Source organism: Zalophus californianus, chromosome 6 (assembly GCF_009762305.2).
Source record: "Zalophus californianus isolate mZalCal1 chromosome 6, mZalCal1.pri.v2, whole genome shotgun sequence".
NCBI classification, from domain to species: domain Eukaryota; kingdom Metazoa; phylum Chordata; class Mammalia; order Carnivora; family Otariidae; genus Zalophus; species Zalophus californianus.
Genome location: NC_045600.1, coordinates 113,846,263 through 113,864,021, shown reverse-complemented (window position 1 = coordinate 113,864,021; position 17,759 = coordinate 113,846,263). Strand labels below are relative to the sequence as shown.

General features: G+C 41.3%; 1 protein-coding gene across 2 annotated transcripts; it reads left to right on the top strand.

Moving 5' to 3' along the window:
* The first annotated feature begins 1,822 nt into the window (after positions 1-1,822).
* LOC113910035 (cytochrome c oxidase subunit 5A, mitochondrial) lies at positions 1,823-16,299 on the top strand. Of its 2 annotated transcripts, none has more exons than XM_027571818.1 (5): positions 1,823-2,046; positions 10,622-10,738; positions 12,189-12,310; positions 13,627-13,749; positions 15,982-16,299. In XM_027571818.1, the coding sequence occupies exons 1-4, from the start codon at positions 1,941-1,943 to the stop codon at positions 13,738-13,740; spliced, it is 459 nt and encodes a 152-aa protein (XP_027427619.1). In that variant the 5' UTR covers positions 1,823-1,940; the 3' UTR covers positions 13,741-13,749; positions 15,982-16,299. The 2 variants fall into 2 exon arrangements, 1 of the variants encoding a protein (XP_027427619.1); XR_003515886.1 differs by lacking the exon at positions 1,823-2,046 and adding an exon at positions 2,239-2,439.
* The last annotated feature ends 1,460 nt before the right edge of the window (positions 16,300-17,759 follow it).

Sequence of the window (17,759 nt, the reverse complement as noted above, 5' to 3'; positions counted from 1 at the left end):
TAAGAGCCTTGGAATGTGATCAACCCCATTTCAGAGCAGTCTGCTATAGGAGCCCTCCTGTAGGGACTGGGGGCAGGCATCTGGCCAGAAATACTGTTTTATTTGAGGCAAATTATGCTCAGAGACTGAGATTGTTTTTGCCAATAATTTACTTAACACAGGTTCACTGTGTTAATTATAATTTATAATAATATTTCACAAGCCAGTAGCATTCAGGATAATGTCTCTTAATGCAGCCAATAAAAAAATAACATACTCTAAACCAATGACAGATTTATTACACTACTATTCCAGACAAAGTGATGAAAGAAATAAAATCCAAATTTAGTTGCGGTGTATCTTTCTACGAGTTGGTTCTTTTTTTTTTTTAAAGATTTTATTTATTTATTTGAGAGAGAGAGAATGAGAGATAAAGAGCACGAGAGGGAAGAGGGTCAGAGGGAGAAGCAGACTCCCTGCCAAGCAGGGAGCCCGATATGGGACTCGATCCCGGGACTCCAGGATCATGACCTGAGCAGAAGGCAGTCGCTTAACCAACTGAGCCACCCAGGTGCCCCTCTATGAGTTGGTTCTTGGTAGAGTCAGTCCTTCCAACTAAAAGCTGGATATCAGCTGCCTGCCTAGATCCCTCACTATTGGGGCACAGAGCAAGCAGGCCAAGGCACTGGTGTTGGTAAGCAAAGTAGGCTGTTTTAAAGGTTATTACTCCAGGGAACATCACATGGTTTGTGCCACCACCTACAAGGAGTAGCCTTGCCAAGGCGGGAACAGATGTCCCTTATCTACCTGAGACTGCTGTGTGGTTTAATACCACTGCCAACCAAGAGCAGCCAGCCTGGCCATGGCAGGAGCAAGTGTCTCAAGTTCTTCCGAGAACAGCAAAGGGTAGTCTTGTCCGACGGGATGCTCTTGGTAAGTCCTCACAAATTCTTTATAAAGTTTAAAAGTCCATCACATGATAGACACCACTGCCCTTACTATGCTGCCAACGACCTAAGGGTCTTTTCTGCTCCAGGTCCAACTGTTCCATTAGAAAGTCTTAATATCCAACTTCAAAGCAATTTCATTAAAATAAGTTATTCTAAACAAATTCAAGCCACGAACAACTTTGTCCAAAACAAGCTTTCAAAACATGGATTTGAAATCATAAGTCGGCATACAACAAATATCCAGGTAAGTCCTCAGAACTGGGGATTTGAGAGCCTTGATTGCCAGCAAGCAGCCTGCTTTCTGAGCCTGTTTCCTTATCTGTAGAGTGAAGTGGCTGAACTCATTTTTTAATGCTTGCGGATTTGTGATCTAAGAATAGTTACTAATAAGATCCCTTACAAGTACGCAGTTGTTTTTCCCCATTTTCTTATTTTAGGGTCCAAAAGGGAAAGAAAGAGGTTAAACAAAGAAGGTATTTTTTATTATAACGTCGTTGCTATCCTTGTTAACACTCCCATTTAAATCTATTTCCTTAAGTAATCTCTAAGACCAACATGGGGCTCCAACTCACGACCCCGAGTTCAACAATCACCTGCTTTACCGACTGAGCCCGCCAGGAGCCCCTTATTCCTCCCATTTTGGGTTGATGGAATCGTTTCTCGAGCCGGACTTGAACCACAATACAGTCCCCCGCGGGGCAGTTCATCGACCTTGCATCCTGGCTCCACCGAAGCTGCAACCAGACACTGGGTGGGGTGGAGCGGGGCGGGGCAGGGCGGGGAGAGGCGGGCACCGCGTGGAAATGGTTTGTCCTTAGCGCGCCGCCGTAGCCCGCCAGCGTCCGCGTGGTGCCCCCCGCCCTCCAAGGCGCGAGCGCCGCGGTGGGCGGGACCTCACGCTCCTCCCGCCGTGCGTCAGTGCGTGAGTCCGGCCCCCGCGAGCTCCGGAGCGGCCCGTGAGTTCACACCCGGCTTCTCTTCAGCCTTGGACTGCGCGCCGCCATCGCCGTCATGCTGGGCGCCGCTCTCCGCCGTTGCGCTGTAGCCACAGCCGCAGCCGCCCGTGCTAGCCCTCGAGGCCTCCTGTACTCAACCCCGGTCCCCGGCCCCGCCGCCGGTAAGGCCCCCGCCGCCACTGCTAGCGCCCGCGTGTCCTTGCGGTGACCTGGTCCCCCGCCGCCACTCGAGGGCAGGCTTGCCCCGCGGCCTAGCCCCTGTCCTGCCGACGGGCGGACGAACCTGGTGACCGCTGGCCGCCCTCCCCGCCACCTCCACTTACGGGGGACTCGAAGACGCGGCCCCCGGGTCCTCCGCCAGCGCGACTTCCTGGTGCGGGCACCGCGGACCGATCAGGTGTGGACCTGCTGTGGGCCCCAGGGAAGGGGCGCAGCGCGCCTCCCGCGCCCACTGGACCCCCTTCGGTCCCCGGGCCGTGACCGTGCCCCGGCGCTGACACCTGCAGCCGCCTGACTGGGAGTGTCCGCCGCCGGCCTACAGCGCGTCGGCGAAGGTGACATTGAGCCGCCCGGCGCGTCGCGATCGGTGTAGGGGCAGGGGTGGCCCTTCCGGAAACCCGGACACCCATATCGTCTTATGCGGACACCAAATGCTTCCTTGTGGGACACAGTATACTTTTTTATCGGGTCATTCTCAGCGTTTTGTATGTCACCTTCAAAGACGGACCGTTCTGTCGTTTTAAGAGACTGCTGTGCCATGTTCCAATCCTTCCATTTTTACGATAGATCTCCATGTATGATTGTTTCTTGAGGTCTGGAAGAGAACCTGAATATTGATAGGTCTTAGAATAAGAATATAACTCTTCCGAAAATTGGGTCCCACAGACTCAGGAATACTGGGTTCTGCAGACCTAAGGGAAGCTTTATTTTATTTTATTTATTTTTTTGCTTCCAGTCGGAAACCTGACTGCTGGAGTATGAGTTGTGCTGCTGCTTACTCTTTCTTACTGTGCCTTCCCCCTATGTGTTTGGGGAGATTTTGTTTCCAGCACCGTACCTTTAGTTAGTGTAACTGCACTTTGATATTGGTCCATGGTGCTGGTATATGCTGCAATGTGAAATTTAGGCCCTAAGCACGCAGATTTAAACGAATGAACGCAAACTCAAAACTAATAAGGTTGTTCTCTTGACTCTTGAGTGTTATAACTAGACCCTTCAGAACCTAAGAAATGTGTTTCTCTTATTCATTCATCATAGAACAGTAAGGCTGGCATGCACTTTGTGAAGACGGTCTTATTTTATAAAGGAGGAAATTGAGGCCAGTCTTGGGAAACTGATTCCTTTACTAGTGGTGGAACTGTTTCAGTTTCTTAGCTTTAGTTATTTTTGGCCCATCCTGATGTTTGTCAAATTTTATTTTTTTGTTGTTTTTTCCTTATCTAAATGCTAAAATGCTACAATTTTTTCATATAGATAGCTTTTGGGGAGTTCTTCTGACCTCTTCAAAAGCACTGCTGCATTTTGTGGCAGGCTGGGGAAAAGGCAGAGAATTTTGGCACACTGTAGATTAAGGGGATTCCTCTTAATAAGTTTGAACATGTTGGTTTATCTCCTAGGCGTTCTCTTTCCACTCTTGGGTCTAATTTAAAACAAAAATCTTTATTTCAGGTGTTTGTCCCATAGAGGTAAATATTTGCTACAAGGAGGTAGTGTTGGTTACATTTGTGTCAGCTACTTTCTAGTTGTGTGACCTTGGACATGTTAATAAAACTCAGTTGCCTTATCTCTAAAATCAGGGTCTTTGGTAGTTGTGAGGCTTAAATGAAATAATGTAACTCTTAGCATCTTGCCTGGCACAAATGTTTAAATATGTATTGGCTTTATTATAGTGGATTTCATTTTTGCAAATTACAGGTTAGGGTTTGTTATCCATTTAAAACTGAACAGGTTTTATAAATTGAAAGTCAAAAAGAATAAAAGTTTTTGGATGAGGCTATTCAAGGCCAAATGAGAGTATCCTTGAAAGAGAGCTTTGAGGGGTGCCTGGGTGGCTCAGTTGGTTAAGCGTCTGCCTTCAGCTCAGGTCATGATCCCTGTGATCAAGTCCGGCATGGAGCTCCCTGCTCAGCAGCCAGCCTGCTTCTCCCTCTGCTTGCTGTTCCCCCTGCTTCTGCTCTCTTTCTGTCAAATAAATAAAATCTTTAAAAAAAGAGAGGGAGAACTCTGGAAGGGTTAACCTGAGGGGCCTCAAGTTGGCTCTAGTTAAGTGACAACCCAAATTCCAGAAGCCTCCAACTTGAAACATTGTTTTCCAATAACTGCTGAATTAAAATATTTTAAAATAGTGGTTAAATTCTTTAGTTAACTCTTTTTTTTTTATTTTTTTTTTAAAGATTTTTTTTTTTTATTCTTTTATTTGAGAGAGAGAGAATGAGAGATAGAGAGCACGAGAGGGAAGAGGGTCAGAGGGAGAAGCAGACTCCCTGCTGAGCAGGGAGCCCGATGTGGGACTTGATCCCGGGACTCCAGGATCATGGCCTGAGCCGAAGGCAGTCGCTTAACCAACTGAGCCACCCAGGCGCCCTCTTTAGTTAACTCTTAATAAAACTTAATCCTGGCTCCTACATCCTAACCCTGATAACCCAGGAAGAATGGGAGAAGTTTTCTCTTTCCCTTTCTTGCCATAGGGCTGAATTTAGGTAGCACTTTCTAATCACCTTCCAACCTTCTTTTCTGAACTACTCCTACACTTCTAGATTTCCAGACTTTGGGCCCCAAAGTCCATGGCTGCTCTTCAGGCTTGCATCTCAACCATCCTGCCTTTGAGCTTGTTCATGTGCCCTCTGCATTATTCATTTCTTTCCCTTTCTCCTAGAATTACCAACACCAATATGTCCATTTGGGGGGCTTTATCCGAGCCGATTAGTTACTAAGTGGAAAGCTATCTGATTAAATTTAAACGAAAGGGATTAATTTTTCTAAGTATGTTAGGTTTTTGGTTGTTTGTTGTTGTTTGTAAAGATTTTATTTTGGGGGGATGCCTGGGTGGCTTAGTCGTTAGGCATCTGCCTTCGGCTCAGGTCATGGTCCCAGGGTCCTGGGATCAAACCCCGCATCGGGCTCCCTGTTCCCGTGGGAAGCCTGCTTCTCCCTCTCCCACTCCCCCTGCTTGTGTTCCCTCTCACTGTGTCTCTCTCTGTCAGATAAATAAATAAAGTCTTTAAAAAAAAAGATTTTATTTGTTTATTTGAGAGAGAGCGAGCATGAGCAAGGGGGAGGGACAGTGGGAGAGGGAGAAGCAGGCTTTCTGCTGAGCAGGGAGCCTGATGTGGGGCTTGATCTCAGGACCCTGGGACCATGACCTGAGCCGAAGGCAGACGTTTAACCATCTGAGCCACCCAGGCGCCCTGTTTTGTTTTTTTAACAGAGTGCTTAACTGAATACCAAAAAGTAGTGTTAAAGCTTTTAGATTGAGTTTATAGAAATGTCCCTTTTCACACACTTCTCTTTCCTACTCTGGAACCTTCAGGTTGTATGAAAGCACTGAGCTGTTGTTTTCAAAATACTTCGCCTTGCAAACCTCAGACCTAAGTGAAAATGCTAAGTTGGGTTGGTAGGGGAGAAAGAGAATGCCTATATAGTTCACCTAAAAATCAAAATGTTAAATATATGATGGACATGTGCACAGCTAGGAGAATAGATCCTACTCCTACCCCTTACTGAAGTAAGTAATACAATTTTTTTAAGATTTTATTTTTTTAAAGATTTTATTTATTTATTTGAGAAAGAGAGAATGAGAGAGAGCACGAGAGGGAAGAGGGTCAGAGGGAGAAGCAGACTCCCTGCTGAGCAGGGAGCCCAATGCAGGGCTCCATCCTGGGACTCCAGGATCATGACCTGAGCCGAAGGCAGTCGCTTAACCAACTGAGCCACCCAGGCGCCCCTTTTTTTAAGATTTTGTTTATTTATTTGACAGAGAGAGACACAGTGAGAGAGGGAACACAAGCAGGGGGAGTGCGAGAGGGAGAAGCAGGCTTCCCGCTGAGCAGAGAGCCCAATGTGGGGCTCGATCCCAGGACCCTGGGATCATGATCTTAGCCGAAGGCAGACGCTTAACGACTGAGCCACCCAGGCGCCACCGTTAGTAATACAATTTAAACCATGTGGGAGAGTCTGATTTTGCCATGCTGGAAGGGGGATGTATGTTCCCAGTGCATGCTTGGTATTATAAATAGTTGTTTCATAAAAGGTTTTATGGTAATAGAACCAGTTTGTAATTTGGTACTTCCAGAAGGAAAGTGAACAAATTATTGAAGGTGACCCATCATTCTCCTTGCCTAGGATTTGCAGTTGCTGGTCATCTTTATCTTTGGTTAGAAAACAAAATAAAGCTGCTAGTCGTCTAGTGAAATCATGCCCAGCAGTAAGCTAAAGGAAATGGGTATTAATAAGCACTTTTCTGGGTGGTAGAAAAGGTACATGTAATAATTACCTCTGGGAAGGAATACATATTATTTCATTTTTCTTGGGTAAACACTTAGAAGTGGATTTATTGGGCGGTATGGTAGGTGTGTGTTTAACTTGATAAGAAAGCACTAAAGGGATGCCTGGGTGGCTCTGCGGATTGATCCCAGGGTCCTAGGATCGAGCCCCGCAGGAGCCTGCTGCTCCCTCTGCCTGCCGCTCCCCCTGCTTATGCTCTTTCTCTCTCTTCTCTGACAAATAAATAAAATCTTTAGGAAAAGAAAAGAAAGCATTAAACAGTCTTCCAAACTGATTATAACATTTTATACTGTGCTTTCAGTATTCTAAAAAAATTATTTACTTATCTCTACACTAAACGGGGGGCTCGAACTCTTGTCCCTGAGATTGAGAGTCACATGCTCTTCCTACTGAGCCAACCACCTACCCCTAAGCTAAGGATAATTTTAGTTTTTGAAAAAGGTAGCTTATCAATTTTTGGTAACAGTGGGTTAGAAGGTTGTTGTTACCTATACTTTCTGATATATTAAATGTGAATATTAGTCTTGTAAGCATTATTAAACATCCACATACTTTTGATGATTAAATGTTTGTACTTACGAAGTCTAGAGATACATTATTTTTTCTTGTCATAGAAATTAAAGCATGGCCAATTCCAGCCCGTTCATACACATGTTCTTCATTCTGGGCTTGGATAATGGAGATAATTTATGTCTCTGGGAAGATTGGAACTTGTGTTTTGGTCCTCTGTGACTAATGGCAGGTATTTGGCTCCAGGCTCAAATGGTAATTTAAATGAGAATCTTTTCACTTGATGTAGCAGTAACAGTCCATTTCCAGAATTGGCTAGTCTTTCACCTTTTCATCTTTTTCTGTTTTCTTTCTTTTTTCTCTGCTCTTTCTCCTGTCAGTTATTGCATTAAGGATGTATAGGGTAGGGGTCCCAGGCTGGCACAGTCCGTAGAGCATGCGACTCCTTTTCTCCTTCTCCTCCTCCCTCCTCCCTCTCCCCTCCCCCTCTTTTTCCCCCTTCCCCTTCCTTCCCACCTTCCCCTTCATCCCAGGATCCTGGGATCAAGTGCTGCATTGGGCTCCTTGCTCAGCGGAGAGTCTGCTTCTCCCTCTCCCTGCCACTCCCCCCTGCTTGTGTGCGTGCTCTCTCTTTGACAAAGAAATAAAATCTTAAAAAAAAAAAAAGATTTATTTCTTTATTTGAAAGAGCACGAGTGGGGAAGGGGCAGAGGAAGAGAATCAGAGAATCTCAAGCAGACTCCCTGCTGAGCTTGGAGCCATACACGGGTCACGGGACTCAGGGGATTCAGGGCTCCATCCCAGGACCCTGAGATCATGACCTGAGCTGAAATCATGAGTCGGTTGTTCAACCAAATGAACAGCCCCGTATAGGGAGCTGCCAGCCCCAGCCGCCCCGTATAGGGAGCAGAAGTCTTGTTTTTGTTTTTGGTTTTTTTTTTTTTTATCTCTATTTGCCCAACCCCCACGCTCCCTTCCCTCTGGCAATCACCAGATTGTTCTCTGTATATGAGTCTCGTTTTGTTTTTGTTTATCTTTTAGATTCCATATACAAGTGAAATCCTTATGGTATTTGTCTTTCTCCTGCTCCTTTCATTTACCATAATACTCTAGGTCCATCCATGTTGTCATAAATGGCAAGATTTCATTCTTTTTTATGGCTAAGTAGTATTCTATTGTATATATACGTACCACATCTTCTTTATCCTTTTATCTATTTATGGACACTTAGTTTGCTTCCACGTTTTGGCTGTTGTAGATAATGCTGCGATGAACGTAGGGGTGCATGTATCTTTTTGAATTAGTGTTTTTGTTTTCTTTGGGTAAATACCCGGAAGTGAAATTGTTGGATCATATGGAAGTTCTATTTTTAATATTTTGAGGAACCTCCATACTGTTTGCATAGTCGGTGCACCAGTTTGCATTCCCACCAACAGTGCACAAGGGTTCCCTTTTGGCCACATCCTCACCAACACTTGTTATTTCTTGCCTTTTTGATAATAGCCATTCTGACAGGTGTAAGGTAATATCTCATAGTGATTTTGATTTGCATTTCCTTGATGGTTAGTGATGTTGAGCATCTTTTCATGTGTCTGTTGGCCATTTGTATATCTTCTTTGGAGAAATGTCTATTCAGGTCCTCTGCCCATTTTTAATTGGATTGCTCTTTTGATACTGAGTTGTGTGAGTTCTTTATATATTTTGGATATTAAACCCTTACCAGTTTTATCATTTGCAGATATTTTTCCCCATTCAGTAGGTCGTCTTTTCCTTTTTTTTTTTTTTAAGATTTTATTTATTCGTTTGACAGAGAGAGGCCCAGCAAGAGAGGAAACACAAGCAGGGGGAGTGGGAGAGGGAAAAGCAGGCTTCCCCGCTGAGCAGGGAGTCCGAAGAGGGGCTCTGTCCCATGACCCAAGCCAATCCCATGACCAGAGACGAAGGCAGACGCTTAACAACTGAGCCACCCAGGCAACCCGCCTTTTCCTTTTGTTGATGGTTTCCTTCACTGTGCAAAAGCTTTTTAGTTTTATACAATCCCATTTGTTTATCTTTGGTTTTGTTGCCCTTCTCTGAGGAGACAGATCCAAAAAAATACTGCTCAGATTGATGTCCAAGAACTTATTGCCTATGTTTTCTTCTAGGAATTTTATGGTTTCCAGTCTTATATTTGGGTTTTATTCCATTTGAGTTTATTTTTGCGTATGGTGTAAGAAAGTGGTCCCATTTCATTCTTTTGCATGTAGTTGTCCAGTTTTCCCAACACCATTTATTAGACTGTCCTTTCCCCAGTGTGCCCTGTGTTGTTGTTGTTTATATATAATGTTATATTTAATACTGTCACTTCTTAGGTATCTTACAGAGCAGTTTTTTTCATCGGGTGTAAGTGAGAGGGTATGTTTCCTCTTAGGGGATTTATCAGAATTTGCAGGGAGGGGACTATAGTTTGATAAAACAATTTTTTAAATTACTGTTGCTTTGGGGCGCCTGGGTGGCTCAGATGGTTAAGCGTCTGCCTTCAGCTCAGGTCGTGATCCCAGAGTCCTGGGATCGAGTTCCGCATCGGGCTCCTTGTTCAGCAGGGAGTCTGCTTCTCCCTCTCCCTCTGCCTCTCCCCCTGCTTGTTCTGTTTCTGTCTCTGTCACAAATGAATAAATAAAAATCTTTTAAAAAAAAATAAATAAATAAATTACTGTTGCTTTGTCAGGTTGTGTAATTTATTTTGGAATATAATTTAATGGCAAGCATAAGATTTCTTTTTAATTTATCAAAAATACATCTTATAAATTTGCTTAAGAACTGGAACGGACATTTTTTTAAAACTAGGAATTAATACTGTGCTTATCATAAAAATTCAGACATTATGGAAGTATACAAAGAAATAGTTTTTCCTTCCAAAGATGATCACTTTTAAGAATTACACATTAGGGGGAAAAAGTGAACATACATACATAATGGGATGCCTGGGTGGCTCAGTTGATTAAGCATTTCTTTAGCTCAGGTCATGATCCCAGGGTCCTGGGATTGACTCCTGCATCGGGCTCCTTTTTTTTTTTTTTTTTAAGATTTTTATTTATTTATTTATTTATTTATTTATTTATTTATTTATTTATTTATTTATTTTTAAAGTATTTTATTTATTTGACAGAGATAGCCAGAGCAGGAACACAAGCAGGGGGAGTGGGAGAGGGAGAAGCAGGCTTCGTGCGGAGCAGGGAGCCCGACACGGGGCTCTATCCCAGGCCCCTGGGATCATGACCTGAGCCGAAGGCAGACGCTTAACGGAGTGAGCCACCCATGCCCCCCTAAGTGCCGCACCGCTTCTCCCTCTGCCTGCCACTCCCCCTGCTTGTACTATCTATCTCTGACAAATAAATAAATAAAATCTTTAAAAAAACAAATGCATAGTACTTTTTGTTCTACTTGCTTTGCTTCGTTTTTAAGATTTTTTTTCATATCAATACATAAGATTTGTTTTACTTGACCTGCTGAGTAATTTTCCTACCATGATAAATATAGTTGATTCAGAATTTAATGCATTGAATATATTTAACACCCCTGAGCTGTACACTTAAAAGTGGTTAAGATGGTAAATTTGATGTTGTACGTATTTTAACACAATTTAAAAAAAGAAAGCAAACAAATAACCTTAATGTATTGACAGGATACGTCAAGTATTATTTCTTCCTGTCCATTGAAGACATTGTTCTTTCTTCATTGTAGCCGTCCAGTCACTTCGCTGCTACTCCCATGGGTCACATGAGACAGATGAGGAGTTTGATGCTCGCTGGGTGACATACTTCAACAAGCCAGATATTGATGCCTGGGAATTGCGTAAAGGTAATTGGAACGTAGGCATATTTGTTTACTTTGGCATAGAATTGGCAACTTCTTTGTAGTCTTTCACTACTCTTTTGAAAGCAGCTATTTTGAAAATATGCCTCATGTAAACTAGGTATTGTCATGCAACTTGCAGTTGGGAAAGTTTATAGCCTTCATAGTGTTTCTTATAAAGCAGTCACAATTGACTTTTTGGGCCAGATAATTCTTTGTTGCCGGGCTGTCCTTTGCATTGTAGGATGTTTAGCTGCATCCTTGGCTTCAACCTACTAGGTGCAAACCACCATCTCACCCCACACCAACCCCCATGTGACAACCAAAAATGTCTGCTGGGGGACAAAATCACCCTATTGAAAATCACTGCTATAATGATAGATCAGTATGAGCAAGAGTTAACAGTTTTGTACCTTTTAGATAAGTTAAGCAAGTAGACATTTGGTTCTCCCCCAACTCTTGGTATTAGTTTGGGTTTTTGTTATTTTTATTCTAATTATGATTTGTCTTGCCCTGAATTAGTGTTCAGTCTAAGTAACCTAGAAGTTGTTTTTCCTAATTTGCAGATATGCACTGAACATGAGTAGGTAACATTAATGATAACCAGTCTATTAGTCAAGTAGATAACTAATTTTAAGTGTACGTAATTTATCTCAGACCAAGAGTTCAGCCTCTGACTATATTCTAGCATAGTAGTCACTGTGTCTTTTGTTTATATTAAAATAACTAAAAGCAGGACACCTAAGTGCTTCAGACTCATCTGCAGTAATATAATAATGACTCTTATTTTGCCGCAACCAGGAAGATTCTTACTGAATAATCTTCAGTAGCAGTAATGAAAAGAACAGTAATTCTGCATTCCCATTAAGAGAATCTTAAATTTTATGTTGTGTCATTTTGTGCAGAGCTGAAAGTAATCATGCCCAGTCATTTTCTGGTTGAATGTGCACTAATGCTTCTCTATATCTCTGTAATGTCCTCATTTGGGCTTCATTAACTTTGCTTAAGCAATTCTCGGGTTGTTTTTAGATTATTTTCCAATCAAATCTATTTTAAAGCAACCAAAGTATATACGTTGTGCTAAGAGTTAAGGATGTGAGTTGAAAATGACCCTCTTGTTTGAAAAGAAGCCAGCTAATATGAAAATAGTTATTAGCATTTAAGAAAACTCTTGTGGTTTTTTTTTTCTTTTTGTTTTTTGGGGTTTTTTGTTTTGTTTATCTTCAGTCTGCATGCTACTGCATAGTTCTTTCCACTAGTTCACTGTGGAAGATCCACTGTGATCTTACTATCTAGAATTTGTTAAAAGTAGATTCTCTAATTTTATAGACAAGAGAATAGAGGTTCAAACAGACAAGACCACACGTCTATGATTCCAGTAAAAATGTAGATAATTAAATTGTAGTTTATATGAGGATATTCCAGGTTGATATGGCTTCTCTTTTTATTTTGACAGGGATGAACACGCTCGTTGGTTATGATCTGGTTCCAGAACCCAAAATCATTGATGCTGCTTTACGGGCATGCAGACGGTTAAATGATTTTGCTAGTGCAGTTCGCATCCTAGAGGTTGTTAAGGTCAGTGAAATATCACTGCTAAAGTTGTTCTGGATGTGGGTGGGCTATTGTTAGGTATCAGCATATCCTGTGTTTTTGAATTTGTTAAAATACCTAAAATTAGTTCTTATAGCTGTAGGAGATGTGCATTGCAATTGCAATCTTTCTGGAGAGCAGTTTGGCAGAATTTATGCAAGGTTTTAAAAAATGCTTGTTGGGCGCCTGGGTGGCTCAGTTGGTTAAGCGACTGCCTTCGGCTCAGGTCATGATCCTGGAGTCCCTGGATCGAGTCCCACATCGGGCTCCCTGCTCAGCAGGGAGTCTGCTTCTCCCTCTGACCCTCTTCCCTCTCGTGCTCTCTATCTCTCATTCTCTCTCTCTCAAATAAATAAATAAAATCTTTAAAAAAAATAAAATAAAATAAAGGCAGAAGAATAGCAGCTTGGCACTTTCTTAGTCCATTTGACTTTTTTGAAGATTTCACTTATTTATTTGAGAGAGAGAGAGAGAGAGGCACGAGTAGGGGTGGGAGAAGCAGAGGGAGAGGGAGAAGCACACTCTGCTGAGCAGGGAGCCTGACATGGGGCTTGATCCCAGAGCCCTGGGATTGCATCCTGAGCCAAAGGTAGGCGCTTAACTGACTGAGCTACCCAGGGCCCCCCGTTTGACTTTTTAATATTTGTCCCTGAGGAAGCTTGTGAAAATGTAGGTATAATTATATTATTATGGTGAGTATTTGTCAAAACTCTTTTGCCGTGGAAATAAGTATTCTTTAAGTATAGCTCTCCACAAAGGGACATGGTCTATAAGAAAGAAATTCAAGTCTGTAAGAGGGGAAGTGTGACATTACTTTATCTACAGTGGGTAAGATAATTAAGGGTTCTGTAGGCTATCAATCCATTCAGCACCAGTATTTAATTCAGTTACCATCTCAAATTGGAAGCAGGTTTAAAACTTTTCTTGTGTTAACTTAATTATTCCTGTTGCTGCTGGGCATGTTTAATTATCTTCACAAAATTCTGTCATCACCACCTTTTCTAGTAACTTGAGGTTTTAAAATGGTTTGGTTTGGTTTTTTTTTTTCTGGATATAATCTAACAGTCTTAGTTATTCTCGGGGTGCCTAAAAACCTACTTTGAATAGTGCCTACGTAAGTTCTATTTGTTGAACTAATATGTTAAAAATAGGTGACGTGTATTCTTTGCTACTAAAAAATAGGTGACGTGTATTCTCTGCTACTAACCTCTGCATATGTAATTAAAAGCATTCCCAAATTCATTTTTTTAATAGAGACAGCTTTTCAGAGAGATAAATGTAAATATTTTTTTTGCCATCAGGACAAAGCAGGACCTCATAAGGAAATCTACCCCTATGTCATCCAAGAACTTAGACCAACTTTAAATGAACTGGGAATCTCCACTCCAGAGGAACTGGGCCTTGACAAAGTATAAACCCCATGGGTAAGCAACACGCCACTGAATAAGGCAGGAAATGAATCCAGGGAGTAGGGAGTAAATGACATTTCGATTTCTCAGAGTAAGACCTTTTAATGGCCTCCTTAGAGGCCATGAACATAAAGATTTAGAGAGTACTAATGATGGTAAGTTTAAGGAACTAGAATTGTCATTTCTAATTATAATTGTTCTCTTACTGGTGTAAAGGCAAGAGGAAGCCTCCTTATTTAAAAATCTATATAAAATATTTCAAACATAAAATTCCATCCCTTTTACCTCACCCAAACTAAAGGTAGTCCACTGCATACAAGGTGTTCATCATACAAGGTTTTATACATCTGTTTATTTTAACATGGTTTTATTAATTTGATGCATTCATTTTTGTGTGCCCACGTTAGAATTTAACAGTCAATAAATGTTCACTGATAATAAAAACTTACATGATACCTGTTCTCTGTGGGAAGGCAGGTAATAGAACCAGCCACAAGACTTTCTAGGTAGTGAGGAGTGTGCAGAAAATCCTTTGTAAAACAAAATATGTAAGCAGTGACTTGTTTTTATTTTATTTAAACACATATAGTGTATATAACTCTATGTCAGGCACTGTTTTAAGTGCTCTATAAATATTAACTCATTTAACCCTCATAAACCATTCCTTGAGGTAGTTACTATTATTATAATTATTCCCATTTTAATATTAATGAGGAAACTGAGGCACCTTGTCCAAGGTCATATAGCTAGTACTGGCACCCACACTTAAAGCCAGGCAGCCCAGCCCCAGAGTCCATTGCTCTTACTATGCCACACATCCTGTGTAGGCATTTACTAAGGCTATATTCATTTCTCATTGGTAAACAATGAGGCTTAGAGGATTTGCTTCCTAAGAGTAAGAGGACATTCATTTTTAAAATAGTGGAACTGAAATATCTTATAAAAGTTTCAATAAAAGTGCACCCAATGGGGTAGCTGGGTGATGGACACTGGGAAGGGTATGTGCTACAGTGAGTGCTGTGAATTGTGTAAGACTGATGAGTCACAGACCTGTACCTCTGAAACAAATAATACATGATATGTTAAAAAAAAAGAAGAAGATACTAGGAAGGGAAAAATGAAGAGGGGGAAATCGGAGGGGGAGATGAACCATGAGAGACTATGGACTCTGAGAAACAAACTGAGAGTTCTAGAGGGGAGGGAGGTGAGGTGATGGGTTAGCCTGGTGATGGGTATTAAATAAAGAGGGCACATACTGAATGGATCACTGGGTATTATACGCAAACAATCATGGAACACTACATCAAAAACTAATGGTGTAATGTATGGTGATTAACATAATAAAATAAATTTTTTTTTTTAAAGATTTTATTTATTTATTTGAGAGAGAGAGAATGAGAGATAGAGAGCACGAGAGGGAAGAGGGCCAGAGGGAGAAGCAGACTCCCCGCCGAGCAGGGAGCCCGATGCGGGACTCGATCCCGGGACTCCAGGATCATGACCTGAGCCGAAGGCAGTCGCTTAACCAACTGAGCCACCCAGGCGCCCTAACATAATAAAATAAAATTTAAAAAAAAAGTGCACCCAAAATTACTGAAGGAGCTTGATAGCAGATCCCTCACAAGATAAAGGTCCAGTGAGCCTGGTTAAAGATTGCTCTGGAGCAGGAGTCTTAATTTTATCTTTGTCCACCCCCATACCACCACCACCTCCCTGAAGTCGTTTAGCTCGTCTTTGTAATACATGAAAGGTTTTTTTTAATGTGTATACTAATGATTTCTGTGAGAAACTAGGCATTCAGAATAGAAGATTTCCTCCTTATATTTTTGAAGCTCTTGTGTGTGGTTCATATTTCATAATGGACTCTTACAAGGATATCTATAAACACTTCAGCTTAATTTTTATTTTATCAAGTTGTATTCCAAGGAGTCCAGAAGATCTTTGTTACGTAGGATATATTCTAGCTGTGATGACATACTTCTTTAAAAAAAAAATTTTAAGGGCAACTCCCCAGCACTTTTATGATTGGAAAAGAGTACCACCCCAGTAAGTACTAGGCATATAAACAACAAAAAAGCCACAGAGCTAGTCCCTTGTGAGTTAGCTATAGGCAGGATTAAGTCAGAACAGAAAAGGCTACACAGAGGCAGTGATTTCTCTGGGCTGTTACTATAAAGAAGGTTATTCTTAGTAAGACTTCTACCTTTCCTTTATTTTCTGGCTAATTCTTCATGTTTTCTCTTACAGATGGGCTTCTCAAGGATTTATTCGTAATGCTACTTGATTGTAAACAATCACCTGGAAATACTGATGATAACATATTACCTTATTTGAACAAGTTTTCCTTTATTGAGTACCAAACCATGTAATGGTAACTTGGACTTGAATAAAAGGGAAATGAGTTTGAACTGAAATTAGGTATTGTTCCATGTGTTTGCTTTGAAAAGCAGAAAATGAGCCCTCATAAAGCCACTGATTTCATGGTTTTGTTGCCACCATGTGCTGAGAAAACTGCCTTAATTCTCTGGAAACCATCTCACATGAAATAAATTTAAAAGTGGTTATTGAGATAGTCTTGAGGATGTGGTATGTGGTACCAGCTTCTCTTAGTGACCTTTTCCTTCCTACCTGTTCTTCTCTAGCAGTGCAGTATTAGCCTTGGACATCAAATACTGATGTATTTGATATATGAAAATCTATATGATAGATTTTCAGTGCTTCAAGAACTAAAGAAATGGGTTTACTTCTTGAGAGAATTAATAGAATACATAAATCCCATCTTAGTTTAGGAGTCCCATATTATTGGAGACCAGCTGTTGGAGAAAGAGCTTCCAGGTCTGAGTGACTTCTAGTATAGTCATTCAGACTGCAGCGTCAGGGGAATAGGATTAATACTAGGTTGAGGTTTAGATGTCTTTTAAAGCGAAGTAAGGAAATGTTAGTAAAATCAGTTTTGGTAAGGTATCAATACAAATAACCTTTTATTAAAGACTGGTTCCCTACCAAAAAGTCCTCCTCCCCTTTTTTAAGAAGTAGAAATGTAAATAAACTAAAACAGCCACATACATCTCTTTAATTATGTAGCTGATAGGTATGTTCTTAGGTTTGATCCTTCTGTAGGGTGGATAATGTCCCATTCACACTGCTCTGTTTTCTTCCAGATTCTCTTCAGGTTGCTTCCCCCTAGGGATGACATCATCGTAGGTGTGCCTCCCAAATCCTAGAGATGGGGTGGGGGGATATAAACAGAAGAATCACCTATATAAGGACATCATGGCAGAGATTTTTAAAGTTTTGTGAACATACATATGGGTACTGTGAGAGAGGAAATGATATTTAAGTTGAAGTCTAAAGGATTTGGGGTATTTGTTTATCCACAGGTTTATCTAAAAGGTAATTTTACTTATTATATGACATGTTTGGCCTTTGTACCACTGGGGAGGAGGGATTTTTTTTTTTGACAGTTCCCCTATGTGCATATATAATCACCTTTAAATCTGCTTTTTCAATTCCCCAGATTATTACTAGCTGAAAAAGGACCATGTCAGTATCATGGGCTCTTACCTTATAGTAGGAATGCAAAATGATGGAAGTGATTTCTGCTCTTAAGATCATAGGAGGGGCCTGAGGAGGAAACATAGATTTACAACTATCTACAAGGGTAAGAAATGAGTGCTATGATGGTTTTCACGCCACGTTTATTGAATACCTACTATATACCAAGTGTTGTGCCAGGTATTGATAATAGAGCAGTAAATAGGAGAAACAGATTTGGAGCCTGAAGAAATTGGAGTTAGGATCACAATTTAGGAAGTTATCTGGTGTAGTTATAACTTAAGGATTTTAAATCAGGGTGGTGGCTGTAGAAATGGGAAGAGATGACTGAGAATCACATTATTTAGGTTTAGTTACTAAATCAGTGAGGGAATGAGAACTCTTAGGAGGGCCATTTTACAGATTTCAATGATGGTACCATTTGTGGGACAATTGGAGTCAGCAAAAGAGGAGCTTGGTTCAGAAAGTAC

Excerpts from the sequence above, each read along its gene's own strand:
- LOC113910035 (XM_027571818.1), top strand. The coding sequence starts at position 1,941 with ATGCTGGGCGCCGCTCTCCGCCGTTGCGCTGTAGCCACAGCCGCAGCC. Across the intron at positions 10,739-12,188 it reads TGCCTGGGAATTGCGTAAAG|GGATGAACACGCTCGTTGGT; the intron begins GTAATTGGAACG and ends TTATTTTGACAG. Across the intron at positions 12,311-13,626 it reads GCATCCTAGAGGTTGTTAAG|GACAAAGCAGGACCTCATAA; the intron begins GTCAGTGAAATA and ends TTTTGCCATCAG.